General features: G+C 53.0%; 1 protein-coding gene across 2 annotated transcripts; it reads left to right on the top strand.

Annotated features, from left to right (window-relative positions):
* Positions 1 to 359: 359 nt before the first annotated feature.
* On the top strand, positions 360 to 12,712 carry TNFRSF1A (TNF receptor superfamily member 1A). 2 transcript variants are annotated; one of them, XM_045826430.1, is made up of 10 exons: positions 360 to 685; positions 7,497 to 7,650; positions 7,887 to 8,015; positions 8,210 to 8,359; positions 8,599 to 8,677; positions 10,598 to 10,671; positions 10,808 to 10,921; positions 11,191 to 11,219; positions 11,392 to 11,605; positions 11,753 to 12,712. In XM_045826430.1, exons 1-10 carry the CDS (start codon positions 647 to 649, stop codon positions 12,100 to 12,102), a joined length of 1,332 nt encoding a protein of 443 aa, XP_045682386.1. In that variant the 5' UTR covers positions 360 to 646; the 3' UTR covers positions 12,103 to 12,712. The 2 variants fall into 2 exon arrangements, with proteins under 2 accessions (XP_045682386.1, XP_045682384.1); XM_045826428.1 differs by having other exon boundaries at positions 11,750 to 12,712.
* The last annotated feature ends 85 nt before the right edge of the window (positions 12,713 to 12,797 follow it).

Below are 12,797 nucleotides of genomic sequence, written 5' to 3'. Positions count from 1 at the left end.
AGAGGGAGACATCGATTTGTTGTTCCACTTATTTATGTATTCGTTGGTTGAGATCAATACTCGCATGTGCCCTGATCCAACCGCAGCCACAACCTTGGCGCATGGTGTTGGATGACGCTCTAACCAACTGAGACACCTAGCCAGGGCCCTGGGTCCTTCTATTGCTGTTTAGTTGGGAAAAGCCTGTTGATGGGGGTGAGGAGGGAGGGGGCTCACTGCACAGCGGTGTTTGGTTGGAAGTGGCCGGGTTGTTGGATCCAGGTCTCCAGCACCGCTGACTGCACTACAAAGAGTTAAAAGAAAAATTGCCCTCTCCTCCCGCCTCTTCCCGCCTCCTCCCGCCTCCTCCCCCAAGCTCTTCCTGTCTTGTCGTTGCAACACCCAACTGCTTTACTCCCTTCCCCTCCCACCTCTTCTTTAATTTTCTTCGCCGGGCTCAGGCCCCGGTTCTGGCCTTCGGGGTCTGAGACCCCATGGGACCAGGGTGTGGTCTTTATCTGAGTCTCAACCCTTAAGTCCCCTACCCAAGGCCTGGGCTCCTCTTGGGACCTCCTGACCCACTCGTCCCGGACTCTGTCGCTGCTACTCCACCTGCTGCCTCTGCCTGAGCCCTGATGGGGGAGTGAGAGGCCTCAGCTGGCCGGACATGGGCCACCCCACCGTGCCTGGCCTGCTGCTGCCACTGGTGAGACCAGGGACAAGGGTGGAGTGGAAAGTGGGTGAAGGGTGACGCCGGCAGGCTGGACTGGGCCCTCGCTGGGAGAGGGCTGTGGTCTGACCACAAACTCTGCCAGAAGCCCAGCTTTCCCTGTTTATCTGCTTGCCCTGACTCAGGGGCAAGGGAGAAGTCTGAAAGGTGGGGGGTTAAAAGCAGCTCTGGCCCCTGACAGCCAAGGAAGTTTGTTGGGGCTAGGGGCCGCCTGAAAACATGCGGGCAGCTGATAGCAGCGGCTGCGGGGCAGTGGGGGTGGACTGAGCGCCGATTTGGTAGGGAAAGGAAAGGAGTGGGAGAAGGAAGTCGGTCCTCTCAGATTCCAGATGATTCAGAACATTGTCCCTCTGGTCAGCTGGCTGGCCTCAGCATGTGTTGAGTTGTGGAGAGGTGGGGCTGCCCGTGGGCCCTGGCTGAGCAAACCCTGCTAGGGGGCAGGAGTAGGACGGTGACAAAGTGGAGAAATGGAACTGGGAGGGGAGATAGGTTGGCGGAGTGAGTTTGGGAGGCCATGTGGTGGGAGCCATTTGGGAATGGAGTGGGGACGGGATAGGGGCAGGGCAGCCCCGTGGAGGGCATCTGCAGTGCTCTCTCCGGGCCCGGGCCTCCCCCGTGGGGGCTTGCTTTCTTTCTTTTCGAGATGCCACATTTATGTTTGTACAGTAAGTCTAGTGTTAATGGGGCATTCTTCAACCTCTGCCTCAGTTTCTAGGCAGGTTGTCTCTGTTGGGTTGACCCTCTCTAGGTAGCCACCACCTCCTCCACCTGGACTCTGCCCCTCGGCCTGCCCGCCAGCCCCTCCCCACAGCCCTAGACAACAATTCCTTGGTTTCTTCTTCTACAGTGAGTTTGAGGAAGTTGGAAGAAAATTGCTTTCGTCACTGGAAAATGTCCCTTTATTTTGCTTCAGCCTTATGTCGAGGCATCCGCGATGACCCTCCAGGTCCTGGAGTCATCCTGTCTGATACCCTGAGTGCCGCACCCCCCAACCCCCCCCACCGCCCGCTCTCCCGGCTCGCCAATTTCTTCTGAGTCCGTGGCCCACCCGTGGCTCCACACCTCTCCTTCCTCAGGGTGTTATATTTTCTCTCCCAGACATTCCTTGCTTTTCTGTCAGTCTCGCTGAAAGTCTCCTCAGACTTCTCAAAGGGTTTTGAAACCCTTTCTCCCTAGTTTCCTCCCTCTCCCTCTTTTCTCCGCATTTCTAGACCTTACTTCCCTGTGCTACCTCTCTCTGTCCTGGTCTCACTAATCTTCTGGTTGTCCCACCTCCTGTCTCCCCAGCCCCATCTCTTCCCTTCTTTCAAGGCTACCCTCCCAGGACTCCCCATATCCTGCCCCCCCCCCCTGCCCCCTACAATCCACCTGCCCTGCTATCTTACTTCTCTCTTTGAAAGTAGATACCTGGATTCAGTTCTGGCTCCCTCACATCCTGGATGCCTGAACTTGAGCAGGTTATATAACCTTTCCATGCCATAGATTTTTTTAATCTCTAAAATGAACATAACAGTCACTACCTCATAATGTTGTTTTGAAGGTTAAATAGATTGATTCAATTTGTTAAGTGCTTGCATTATGCTAGACCCTGTTTTAGGTGCTGGGATTACAGTAGTATACAAAATCACTGTCCTCATGGACTCTACATTCTGGTAGAGGAATAGGGTATAGCAAATAGAAAGCCCTCAATAAATGTTAGCTTGCATATTGTTAGTGTTAGTAGTAATTACTTGGTGGCTACTCTGTTTGGAAAACAGGATACAGAGGCCCAAACAGACAATTGCCTTGAAGGCAGGGGCTGACCCAGCCCAGGTGAAGGTATGACTGTTGAGAGACACAAGCTCAGCCTGGTGCTAGAAGGAAAGCAGGAGGTATGCAAGGTCTAGATAAGTCTGTCCATGAACTTACCAATTGCTCACCATTCGATGGGCAATTCAGAGTACACTGTGTATGTGTGTGTGGGGGTAGTAGGGAAGAATACAGGAGAGCGTGACAAAACAAACAAGACTTGGCTACTCTCAAAGAGCTTCTAGTTTAGAAGCTAAGACAGCTTTCAGCAAAAATGATTTCAGAACAGCCTGGAGGAAAATCTTCACAAAAGTATTGCGATATGGTGCTCTGAACACCAAAGGGAGCCAGAGCCGGGAGGGGAAGGAGGTTCACTCAGCTGCCTTTTCTTGCTTAGTAGATGTCAATTCTAGTGTCCGTGCTCCCGGAGCACACCCTGCACAAATCGCAGAGCCTACCGTGGACTGCGACCCATGGAGAACTCTGGAGAGCATGAGCAGTACATTCCATCTTGCCTCCCTGGCCGTCTGGTGGGACCTGGCTCATAGATTGGTTGCTCCTTAGCTATTTCTTGAATGAATAAAGGAACTAAAGATTGGTCTGATGGGATGAGGGAGGGAAAGCCTTGCTGAAAAGTGGATTTGAAGTCACTGACTGGCAGGGTGGCTAGAAAAAAGGGAGACCGGTTGAGGAGAATTAGAGAAAGGGAGAGAGGGGGTTTTGTGTTGCAGGTGGTGGTGGCAGGAAACTGAACACTTTGGCTGGAGTGGAAAGACCATACTGAGGAACAAGAAATGGGGATGAGATAGTTGGAAGGAGTATAGGAAGGGATGAAGAGAGAATCTTGAGCCGTGGTTCCAGGTAGAGGAGCTCATTCATTCATTCATTCTGAAAGGGTTCCCTGAGGGCCCACTGTGTCCAGGAATGTGCTCAGAACAGCAGTGAGGTACCTCTGCAAGGTCTCATTCAGGATAACAGCGACCTGTGGAAACAATGTCCTGGAGAGTAAGATTTTCACATATGCAGGTACAAGTTGAAGCATGAATGTGGACAAGAAAGTCTGTAGGATGGGTTGGAGCAGGAAAGGGGCCCGGCAGTTGGCTGGGAGACAGTTGTAAGGATCCAGGTGTGAGACAACCCTGGACGCGGAAAAGACTGGGAGATCGGTCACAGAGGAGGGACTGGCAAGAGGAATGACGGCAGGGGTGGGGAGGGCCCTGAGCAGAAAAAAGTGGTGGAAGTCTCGGCATTGGTGCCGAGAACCTGGTGGTGTGACGATTCTGTGGGCCAGGAGATACCTGATGAGTTTAACTTGGGGCTTGTTAAGGGTCCAAGGAACAGCCAGGTGAAGTACATGTCTTAACAGGGCAGAGCGGAGGTTCTCGAACTCTTATCGGTCTTTGTATCATCATTCGTAGGTGCTGCTTTTACTCACCCGTGACTCTCAAAGGGAGAGGAAAGGAACACTTACCACAATCTCCAGTGAGGGTGTGCGTGTGTGGGGGACGGAGTGGGGCAATCTCCCCTGGAGATAAATACGGGGCCGGCACAAATAATGCCCCTTTTTATTACAAAATCATGAGTGTGTAATTGGGTATCATAACAATGTCACACTCAAGCACACCATATGCCGTTTTGGGTGAAACATTCAAATCAAAACTATAAATTACACCCATATTATTATCCTTTCAACCACACTCAAGCAGGCCTTACTTCTGCCGGACCCTGTACGTTCCTAAGGGGCTGGGGGGTGACTCTGACTCCCTTCTTCCCTCTTTGGAAATCACCGGCTTCGCCTGGAGTGGAAGACAGATCAGCCATTGGATCAACCATGTTTCTTTTGCTCCCCCAGTTCTGGGTGCTGAGACGATACGGAGGGAGATAGGACACTATCTCTGACCAAGATACTCTTTCTGGTCTCGTAGAGAGTTTATGGTCTACTGGGGAGATCCTATCTACTCACCCAAGATAATTATGATAGGAGCCAAGAATACATATAGTTAATGCATGTTATTAAAGTTCCCAGGGGGCTGCACATCTAATGAGCTTGGGTAGGGGAAGCGTCATCAATGGAGGGCCTCAGGGCAGGGAGGTGGGATTGCAACTGGACCTTTGGAGACTCGATCACGAGCTCTCCAGAGATTTTTGACATTAAATGAATTTTTTACTTTAGTGGACAACTTCTTACGGGGTTAAGGGAACAGCTGCTGATGAGGTGGCTGGGTCAGAGTAGACCACAGGGTCGCTTTCCACCCCACGCTGCAGCCCCGGTGCAGGAAGTCACACTTTAAAGCCTCCTCAGGCGGAAGTTGTGGGGGAGTTGGAGGGGTGCCGCCGGGCCACCCACTCAACTGTCTCTCCACAGGCACCCCCAGCTTCCTGCTCTTCTCCTGCTCCAGGTGACAGGCACTCAGGCTGGGGTCTGGCTGCTCCGAGCTCACCTGTTCCTGCTGTTTTGCTGCAAAGATGCAGCCTCTAAGGATGGTGCTCACGGGAGCCAACCAGCACTAACAAAGGATGCCGCTGTGGGGGCGGGGAGAGCAGGAAAGACCTGGGCAGTAGTGCCGATTGTCTGGCCTCTCTTTTTGTTTGCTCCCTCAGGCCTAGAAGTGGGTGTCCAGAGCTCTGGAGCTTTACCTGTGCTGCCAGCGGGTTTGGGGAGGGGCTGAGGAGAAAGAACTGGCCTTATTTCCTAAGGATTGTCTGGGATCCCAGAGAGGTCCCCAAACTCAACCTCACTGGCCAGAACCAGCCAGGCTGTGGGAATGCGGTGAACCCGGGTGGAGGAGGGCAGCCTTGGTTGGCCTCCTTCTGGACCCGAGGAGTGTCAGGGGTCTGGGGGAGAAGCCAGGGATGCCGGATCTGTGGAGGGGACTGGTTGGACCGGGAGGAGGAGCCAGGATGGGGCCTAGACTAAAGGAAGGATGCTGAGGAGCGGGAAGGAATTAAGTGGCCCTCAGGGAGGGGTGAGTATTGACTCACTGGGAGGAAGCCAAGGGTCGAGAGAGACTTCCCTTTGGGATGGAATGGGAGAGGGAGCCATTTCCTGAAATGTAGGAGCCCAGTGGGACAAGGGTCCATTGCCTAGCTCTTTTGTGAAGGAGGGGAGGAACAGAGGCTCTGAGGGGGGATTGGAGAGGGAGACTGGCCCACAGGAGGAAGGGATCAGATGGGACCGACTGCTGGCTGGTCTCTCAGTCTTTATGCTGACTCATGACCCCTGAGGAGCTGGAGGAGCTGCTGGTTCCCTCTCCCCTCCCCCAGATCCTCTCCCTCCCTCTGGCCTGAGTCACTGGGCGGAGCTTCTGGGAAAAGATTTCCCTTTCCCGGATCTCATTTAACCCCCAAAGTGCTGTAGAGGTGGGGACACGTGGCCTGAGAAAGCTTCCCTCTCTCCTGCCTTCCTGGGAAGTTTATTCCTCACAGGCCAGAGGTCCCTAAAAAGCTACCCCCCACCCCCACCACAGCTGTCCAGGAACTGGAGCCCCTCAGTTCTTCCTGACTCTATCTCTGCTCCTTGGCTTTGCTCTCAGCCTCCCTGGATGGAATGCCAAATGCCCATGACCTTAGATTCTGTGAGCTCTGCTTCGGGGAAAGCTCTTCTTTCAGGATCGGGAAGTTCTTCCCATTAACCACCCCACACTCTTCCTGTTGCCCTGGAAGCCCCAGTCCTGTTCTCAGGGGAGGTGGCACAGTGCTGGAGCGGGCCAGGGAAGGCTGCTTGCTGCCCTCTGAGTAGCGGGGTGTGCCCCTTTGGTGGCTGCTGTGATTTTGAGTTGGCTTCCTCTGCGCCTGAGGCCCGGGCTGCTGGGTTGCTGCAGCATCTCCCAATGGGTGACTCAGGGTGTGAGCTGCTTACCCGCCCGTTGAGATACAGAGCCACCAAAGCTGAGGGCTGTTAGGCCCTCCTGTCCTGGGCTGAGGTTTCTATGATCTGATTAGTGTGTTACTCTGCATTGTTTAATATACTTTGAGGACATCCTATTATCTTTGCATAAAGCCACTCTTACAGCAGAGAAGAAAAAAAAAATGAGGCCCAGGGAAAGCCAGCAAGAGGCTGAAAAAAGCAAAGCAAAGTCTGGGTTGGAGCTCAACACTGGCTCCTGGCTTTGCTGTCCAGGCACCTAAGCCAGAAATAGGCAGGTGATTCAGCTGCTGTGGGCTTGGCCTGAGGCTGTAAAGCATGCCTTCCAGAAGGACTTGGGAGCAAAGAGCTTCTAGATTCCCTGGCACACCCTTAGCTCTTGGCTGACTTGACGGTCACTCGAGCTGGATCACCAGCCTCCGGCCAGCTCTGGTTGCATGTAACCTACATGCCTTTGCCCACTCTTGCCCCCACCGAAACATCATCACCCACCTACCTATCCTTGACCATGAACTTTCCCTTTCACTCCCCTCTCCATTTGCCCTGGCCAACCTGGAGTATTTGTGCAGATTTAGTGGTGGAAGGGGATGCAGCATGGAGTCTGAGGGTGGGATCCTGAGTGAGGTTTTGATGCAGACTTATAAAGAAATTCTTCCTTTTACTTCTGCACACCGCCCACGAACGGTGCCCATAGGGGCATCACTGACCTCCTCCACTCCTGTTTGATTTTGAAAAGCACCTTCTTACTGGTATAGCCTAATACAGAAAAGTGCACAGTTGCCAACCGTTCACCTCCGTGCACGTTCACTTGGTGGGAACGCAGCACTCAGAGAAACACCACCTCAGTATTTGACACTGCTTCATGTGAAGCAAGGGCCAGAATTGAAGTAAGCTACCAGTTCCCAATAAAAAAACAAACAGTTCTTCAACATCTGCCCCCAGTCCAACACCATTAGCTGCTATGGGGAAATAAGGATAAAATAGAGCTGGGCTGGGGTCTCCCAGCCTTGAGTTGGGGGGGACACAGGACATTAGCACACAGGATGACTAGAGAACAATTCAACACTAGATTGCATGGTGCCAACTGTCTGTGCTTAGATCCTGATGGGATCTCCTCTATCGGTTCTTCCCTAGGTGCTCCTGATTCTGGTGGCAGAAATAAACTCCTCATGGGTTAGTGCACTGGTCCCTCACTCCAGGGACCGGGAGAAGAGAGAAAGCCAGTGTCCTCAGGGAAAATACCCCCACTCTCAAAATAATTCCATTTGCTGTACGAAGTGCCATAAAGGTAGGAGCAAGTGGTAACGGTGAATCTCCTCAGTTATGGGGCCCTGCTGCTTTCTTTGCTTTTTCCAGATGTTCTAGAACCTGGGGTCTCTGTTCTAGCAGCTTCTCTTGGGCTGGGATTTTCTTCCTCCTTTCTTCTCCTAAAGACCTTGGAGAGGTGGCCCAGGCTGTTCCCCACTAGCATGGGGCTTCTTTCTTGAGCTCTCTGCTGCAGCCTAATAGACATCTCAATCACAGGGACCTACCGGTACAATGACTGTCCAGGCCCAGGGCTGGACACGGACTGCAGGGAGTGTGAAAACGGCACCTATACTGCTTTGGAGAACCACCTCAGGCAATGCCTCAGCTGTACAATATGCCGAAAAGGTGAGTTTCAGGAGAGGGCAAGGGCTGTACATAGGATGGGCCTGTTGGGCATCGAGAGGGGTGTGCGTGCCTGTCCACCTGTGAGGGCGTGCAACTCTGTGCTCCTGGCTGTGGAAAGGGATTCCTGACAGAGTACATGGGTGTGAGTGTGTGCTACAGAGAGAGGTTCACACCCCGTCTCTTTCCCTCACCAGAAATGGACCAGGTGGAGATTTCTTCTTGCGCAGTGGACCGGGACACTGTGTGTGGCTGCAGGAAGGAACAGTACCGGAAATACTGGAGTGACACTCATTTCCAGTGCATAAACTGCAGCCCCTGCCTCAATGGCACGGTGCGAGTCTCCTGTGAGCGCACCCCGCTGACCCCACCCCTGTCCTCACCGCAAGGGTGGGCCCTGTCTCGGGGAGGGTCTCCACCTTTCTGAACCCTTGCTCCAAAAGGCAGCACTTTCTATCCTTCCTACTCCCGTGGTCTGTGGGAATATCTCTACTCTGGCCATCTACCCCAGCCCCTCCTGGCTCTCCCTCTGGTCCTCCAGGCGCAGGGCAGTCCTCCTTTATCTGTACTGCCCCTCTCCCCACAGGTAGTGAAAACCAGGATACCATATGCTCCTGCAACGCAGGGTTCTTTGTAAAAGACAACAAGTGCATATCCTGTGCTTAGTGAGTATCTCTGCCAGCTGCTGGGCACTGGGTGAGGGGACACTGGGTGGGATGGAGTGGCTGTGGCAAGAGCCACCAGCAGGACAAGGGAGACACCCCAGGGTGCTCTGGCTCTTACTAGCTGTTTGAGTGAGAGACACTTTATGTCAAGACGCCAGATAGTCCTCCTTTCCCCCAACTTTGGGGACAGAGGCTCACACACCAGGGACTTGCAGTTCTAACTTGGACATTCTTTTTTTTGACATTGAAATTCTTAGGCAACAGGGTCTACCATTGAGTCATATCTCTGCAATCAGACTGTGTCTTACAACAGTTGATGATGTATCATGGTTTAATTGGCAGCTCTGTGTGTGTTATGCAAATAATGGTGTCTCTTATTGATTGCATCTTAGGTTTGACACAGTGTGATATTTCCTCCCCAGTGCCTTTGACTAGGCCTCCTTACTCCTGGCTTCCCAGAGGCTATTCTTGCATACTCGCTGCAAAGTGGAAACTCTGAGGGCTCTGAAGTTGAACTGACCTGGGTTTAAATCTCAGCCTAGCCACTTATTGGCTGTGCAACTTTGGGCATGTGACTTAACATCTCCGAACCTTAGTTTTCTTACGTTTAAAGAAAGGGTAATGACATCCACTTGGCGAAGTTGTAAGAACCACCAAAAATAGCCCTGGCTGATGTGGTTCAGTGGATTGAGCACCAACCTGTGAATCAAGGGGTCACTGGTTTGATTCCCAGTCAGGGCACAGGCCTGGGTTGCCGGCCAGGTCCCCAGTGGGGGGCATGTGAGAGGTAAGCACACACTAATGTTTCTCTCCTTCTCTTTCTCCCTCCCTTCCCCTCTCTCTAAAAATAAATACAATCTTTAAAAAAAAAAAAGGGCCACCAAAAATAGCTACGAAGTGTCTGTCAAGAAACTATTATCTTTTCCCACTAAGCTTTGTCTCTTCTCCTTGAAAGAGCTTTTCTACCCATCCTGTGTTGTTCTCATCATGAGCTTGTAAGGTGGGCAGAAGTGCCTCTTCTTGGTTTCCGACTGTGGCTGAGAACCCACCTTCTCAAGGCCCTTCGGGGCCCCCCATGTAGGTCTCCTCACTCCTCTTCACTCCGCACTGCCCAGCCACAGCTTCCGACATGGGGAGACGTGCTTGTAATATTGCCCCCAGCAATATGCATTTTAAACTTTTTTTTAGATGTTTATTTATTTATTATTTTTAGAGAGGGGAAGGGAGGGGGAAAGAGAGAGAGAAATACCAACATGTGGTGGCCTCTCCCGTGGCCCCCACTGGGGACCGAGCTCGCAACCCAGCCATGTGCCCTGACTGGCAATCGAACTGGCAACCCTTTGGGCATTTTAAACTTTTTCACATGCATGTTTGACCCTTCTCTCAAAGTCAGGTATGGTCCGTGGCAGTGCCATCTCGAAAAAAAGCTCTTGTACCTCCCTTTGTCCCAGAATTCTCTTTAGCAGAACCACGATAAAATAACAACAATTCAGGGGGAGCTACCATTTGCCAAGCACTTACTGTGTGTCGAGCAGAATTCTCTCACTCAGTCCTTGGTCCTGACAGGCAGGTAGGGTCCCTGTGTCCCTGAGAAGGAAGCTGAAGCGTACAGGCTCCATGACTTGCTTAGAGTCACACTGCTAGCCAGGGACTGGGCTGGAAATTAAACCCTGAGCCTGCCTGCTTTTAATTTTTCTATACCGCCTCTTCCAGATCGATTCCAATTCTAAATCAAGTGATTTTGTGATCAAGTTGTTTCATTCCTTTGCATCAATTTCCAAGATAGTTTTAATTTCCACGATATAGTGAGATAGCTAAAATATTGTAAAGCAGAGAATTTCTAACACTGTTTTTTTTTTCTTAAACCCGTATTCCTCCTATGATACAGCCTCTGTTCACCTGTGCTCTCTCTTCTTTCAGCTGCAAGGAAGACACGGAGTGCACGAACTTGTGCCCCATGACTGGTGGACTCATTCAGGCGCCTCCGGACCCAGGTGAAGAGGACTAACCCGGTGCCCGCGCTCACCTGCCCTCTCCTAAGCTTGCCCCTGCACACAGCCGCCCAGCCCCGCTCCCTTCCGCTCCCTCCCGCAGCCCCTCTCCCCTGATCACAATGTGCTTTGTCTCCAGCCACCACAGTGCTGTTGTCCCTGGTGATCGTCTTTGGTGTTTGCCTTTTATTCGTCTTCTTCATGGCTTTAATATGCCGATCCCCACGCTGGAAGACCAAGCTCCACTCCATTCGTGAGTGGGGCCTTTGGGAGGCCAAAGGGTGCTGTGGGACGTGGGAGGAGGAAAACGAGCATCCCCTTAGTTCACTGTGAAGGGCTCCCTTGGCAGGAGATGGCCCTGGATGGCTGGTAAGGGGTCATACTGCACCAGCGGTTCTCTCGACCCTGGGAGCACAGAGGCGCTGAAGCCTGTCACCATAGGTCCCCAGGACCAGCCCCAGTATGGGCTCCAGGGTTGAGAGAGGAAGTGAAGTTAATGACATTTTCTTTCTTTCTTCTCAGTTTGCAGGAAAATCCCATCTGAAAAACGGGTAAGGTGAAACCAGGGATCTGCCCCCAATCTTCCCTGACTGTCCATGGTGATCGTGTAAGAACCGAATCGCGATCCCCTGACTCTCTCTAGTTCCATCCCCACCCGGAATAATCTAGAGGGCTGGGCTGTTTTTCCTCTCCTCCACTAATGCTTTGCCTTCTCTCTTTCAGGGGGATCCAGAACACCAGGCCTCGGGCTCAAATTTCAACCCCCTTCCAAACTTCAGTCCCTTCTCCATCTCACCACAATGTCTCACCTCCCTTCCGGACATACCTAGAGTTCCATCACCGCCGGAAGAGACGGGCCCAGGCCACCAGGAAACTGGCCACCTTCTCACAGCACTTCCAGCCAATTCCATCCCCATCTATACCCCGCGCCCAGATGGTGAGCACCCAGCCAAGATTCCCGGTTGGGGGTGCAGGTGGGCGGGGCTCCAAGAGGGCACATGAGTGAGCAGGGAACCCGCTCAGGGCGGCCAGGGCGGGCCTGGGAGCTGCAACTCCAGGCTCACCACGGGTTTCCCTGCAGCAGACCCAGCGATGCTGTATGCTGTGCTGAACTCCGTGCCCCCATTGCGCTGGAAGGAGTTCGTGCGGCGGCTGGGGCTGAGTGAGCACGAGATCGAGCGGCTGGAGCTGCAGAATGGACGCTGCCTGCGGGAGGCGCACTACAGCATGCTGATGGCCTGGCGCCAGCGCATGCCCAGGCGGGAGGACTCGCTGGCCCTGCTGGGCCAAGTGCTCCGTGACATGGAGCTGATCAGTTGCCTGGAGGAAATAGAGGACGCTCTGCGTGGCCGCGCCTCCCTCTCACCGCCTCCCTCTCACCGGAGCCCCACTTTCTCTCATGAGGCCACGCCCCCTGGGAGGGGCCTGCCTTGACAACCGCTGTTTCCTGCCCCACGGTCCCTGAAGGACCTTGCAAGATGTCCCCTGGACCTCTTTTTATTCTGGAAAGGAGGGTCTTGGAGGGGCTGGCATGAGCTGGCAGCCACTTACTTGGTGCTACTCCCTCAGTGTGCATAGTTTTCTCAGCTGTCTGAACACTGCCGGAGGGTCAGCTGTGCGTGTGCGTGTGCGTGTGCGTGTGCGAGAGAGACGAGAGAGAGAGAGAGAGAGAGATGGGAGGAGAAGGGATGTAGATATGTACAGATGTGGTGTGTGTGATAGTGAAAGAGGCTGTGTGTGCCAGGAGCCCAAGCTGGCGGTTGTAGGGATAAGAGGTGCCATGGTTCATTGCCTGTTTTAGGCCTGGAGGACCCAGCAAGGAGCTTTAGGGGCCCCTGAGCCTTTTTAACAATAGATAAGCAATCTTCGTATCACTTACGTTATACTAATAGAAACTTGGCTCTCCTTTCTTCCCTGCCTGGGCAAGCACAGTAAGCCGAACGGTCCCAAACAGGGACAAGCACAAAACACTGGGGCCTCCAGCTGGAGCTGTGGACTTTTGTAAATACACTAAAACTGGAGGATTAAAGCTGTGCTCCTGGAAGGAGTGGTCTCACTGTGTGGTGGGTGGGAGCCTGGGGCAGAGACCTGGGTCCATCAGCATGTGGGGGGATGGTGAAAAGTCCTGA

The sequence above is a fragment of the Phyllostomus hastatus genome, unplaced genomic scaffold, assembly GCF_019186645.2.
Source record: "Phyllostomus hastatus isolate PE091 unplaced genomic scaffold, TTU_PhHast_1.1 phas_scaffold_755, whole genome shotgun sequence".
Taxonomy (NCBI): Eukaryota; Metazoa; Chordata; class Mammalia; order Chiroptera; family Phyllostomidae; genus Phyllostomus; species Phyllostomus hastatus.
The sequence above is the reverse complement of the archived record's forward strand: the minus strand, read 5'-3'. Positions and strand labels throughout refer to the sequence as shown.

What these genes read in the sequence shown, in the direction of transcription:
- TNFRSF1A (XM_045826428.1), top strand. Translation starts at nt 647, where the DNA reads ATGGGCCACCCCACCGTGCCTGGCCTGCTGCTGCCACTG. An exon ending in TCAGGCGCCTCCGGACCCAG is followed by an intron (nt 10,672 to 10,807) that starts GTGAAGAGGACT and finishes CTTTGTCTCCAG; the next exon opens with CCACCACAGTGCTGTTGTCC. An exon ending in GACCAAGCTCCACTCCATTC is followed by an intron (nt 10,922 to 11,190) that starts GTGAGTGGGGCC and finishes CTTTCTTCTCAG; the next exon opens with TTTGCAGGAAAATCCCATCT.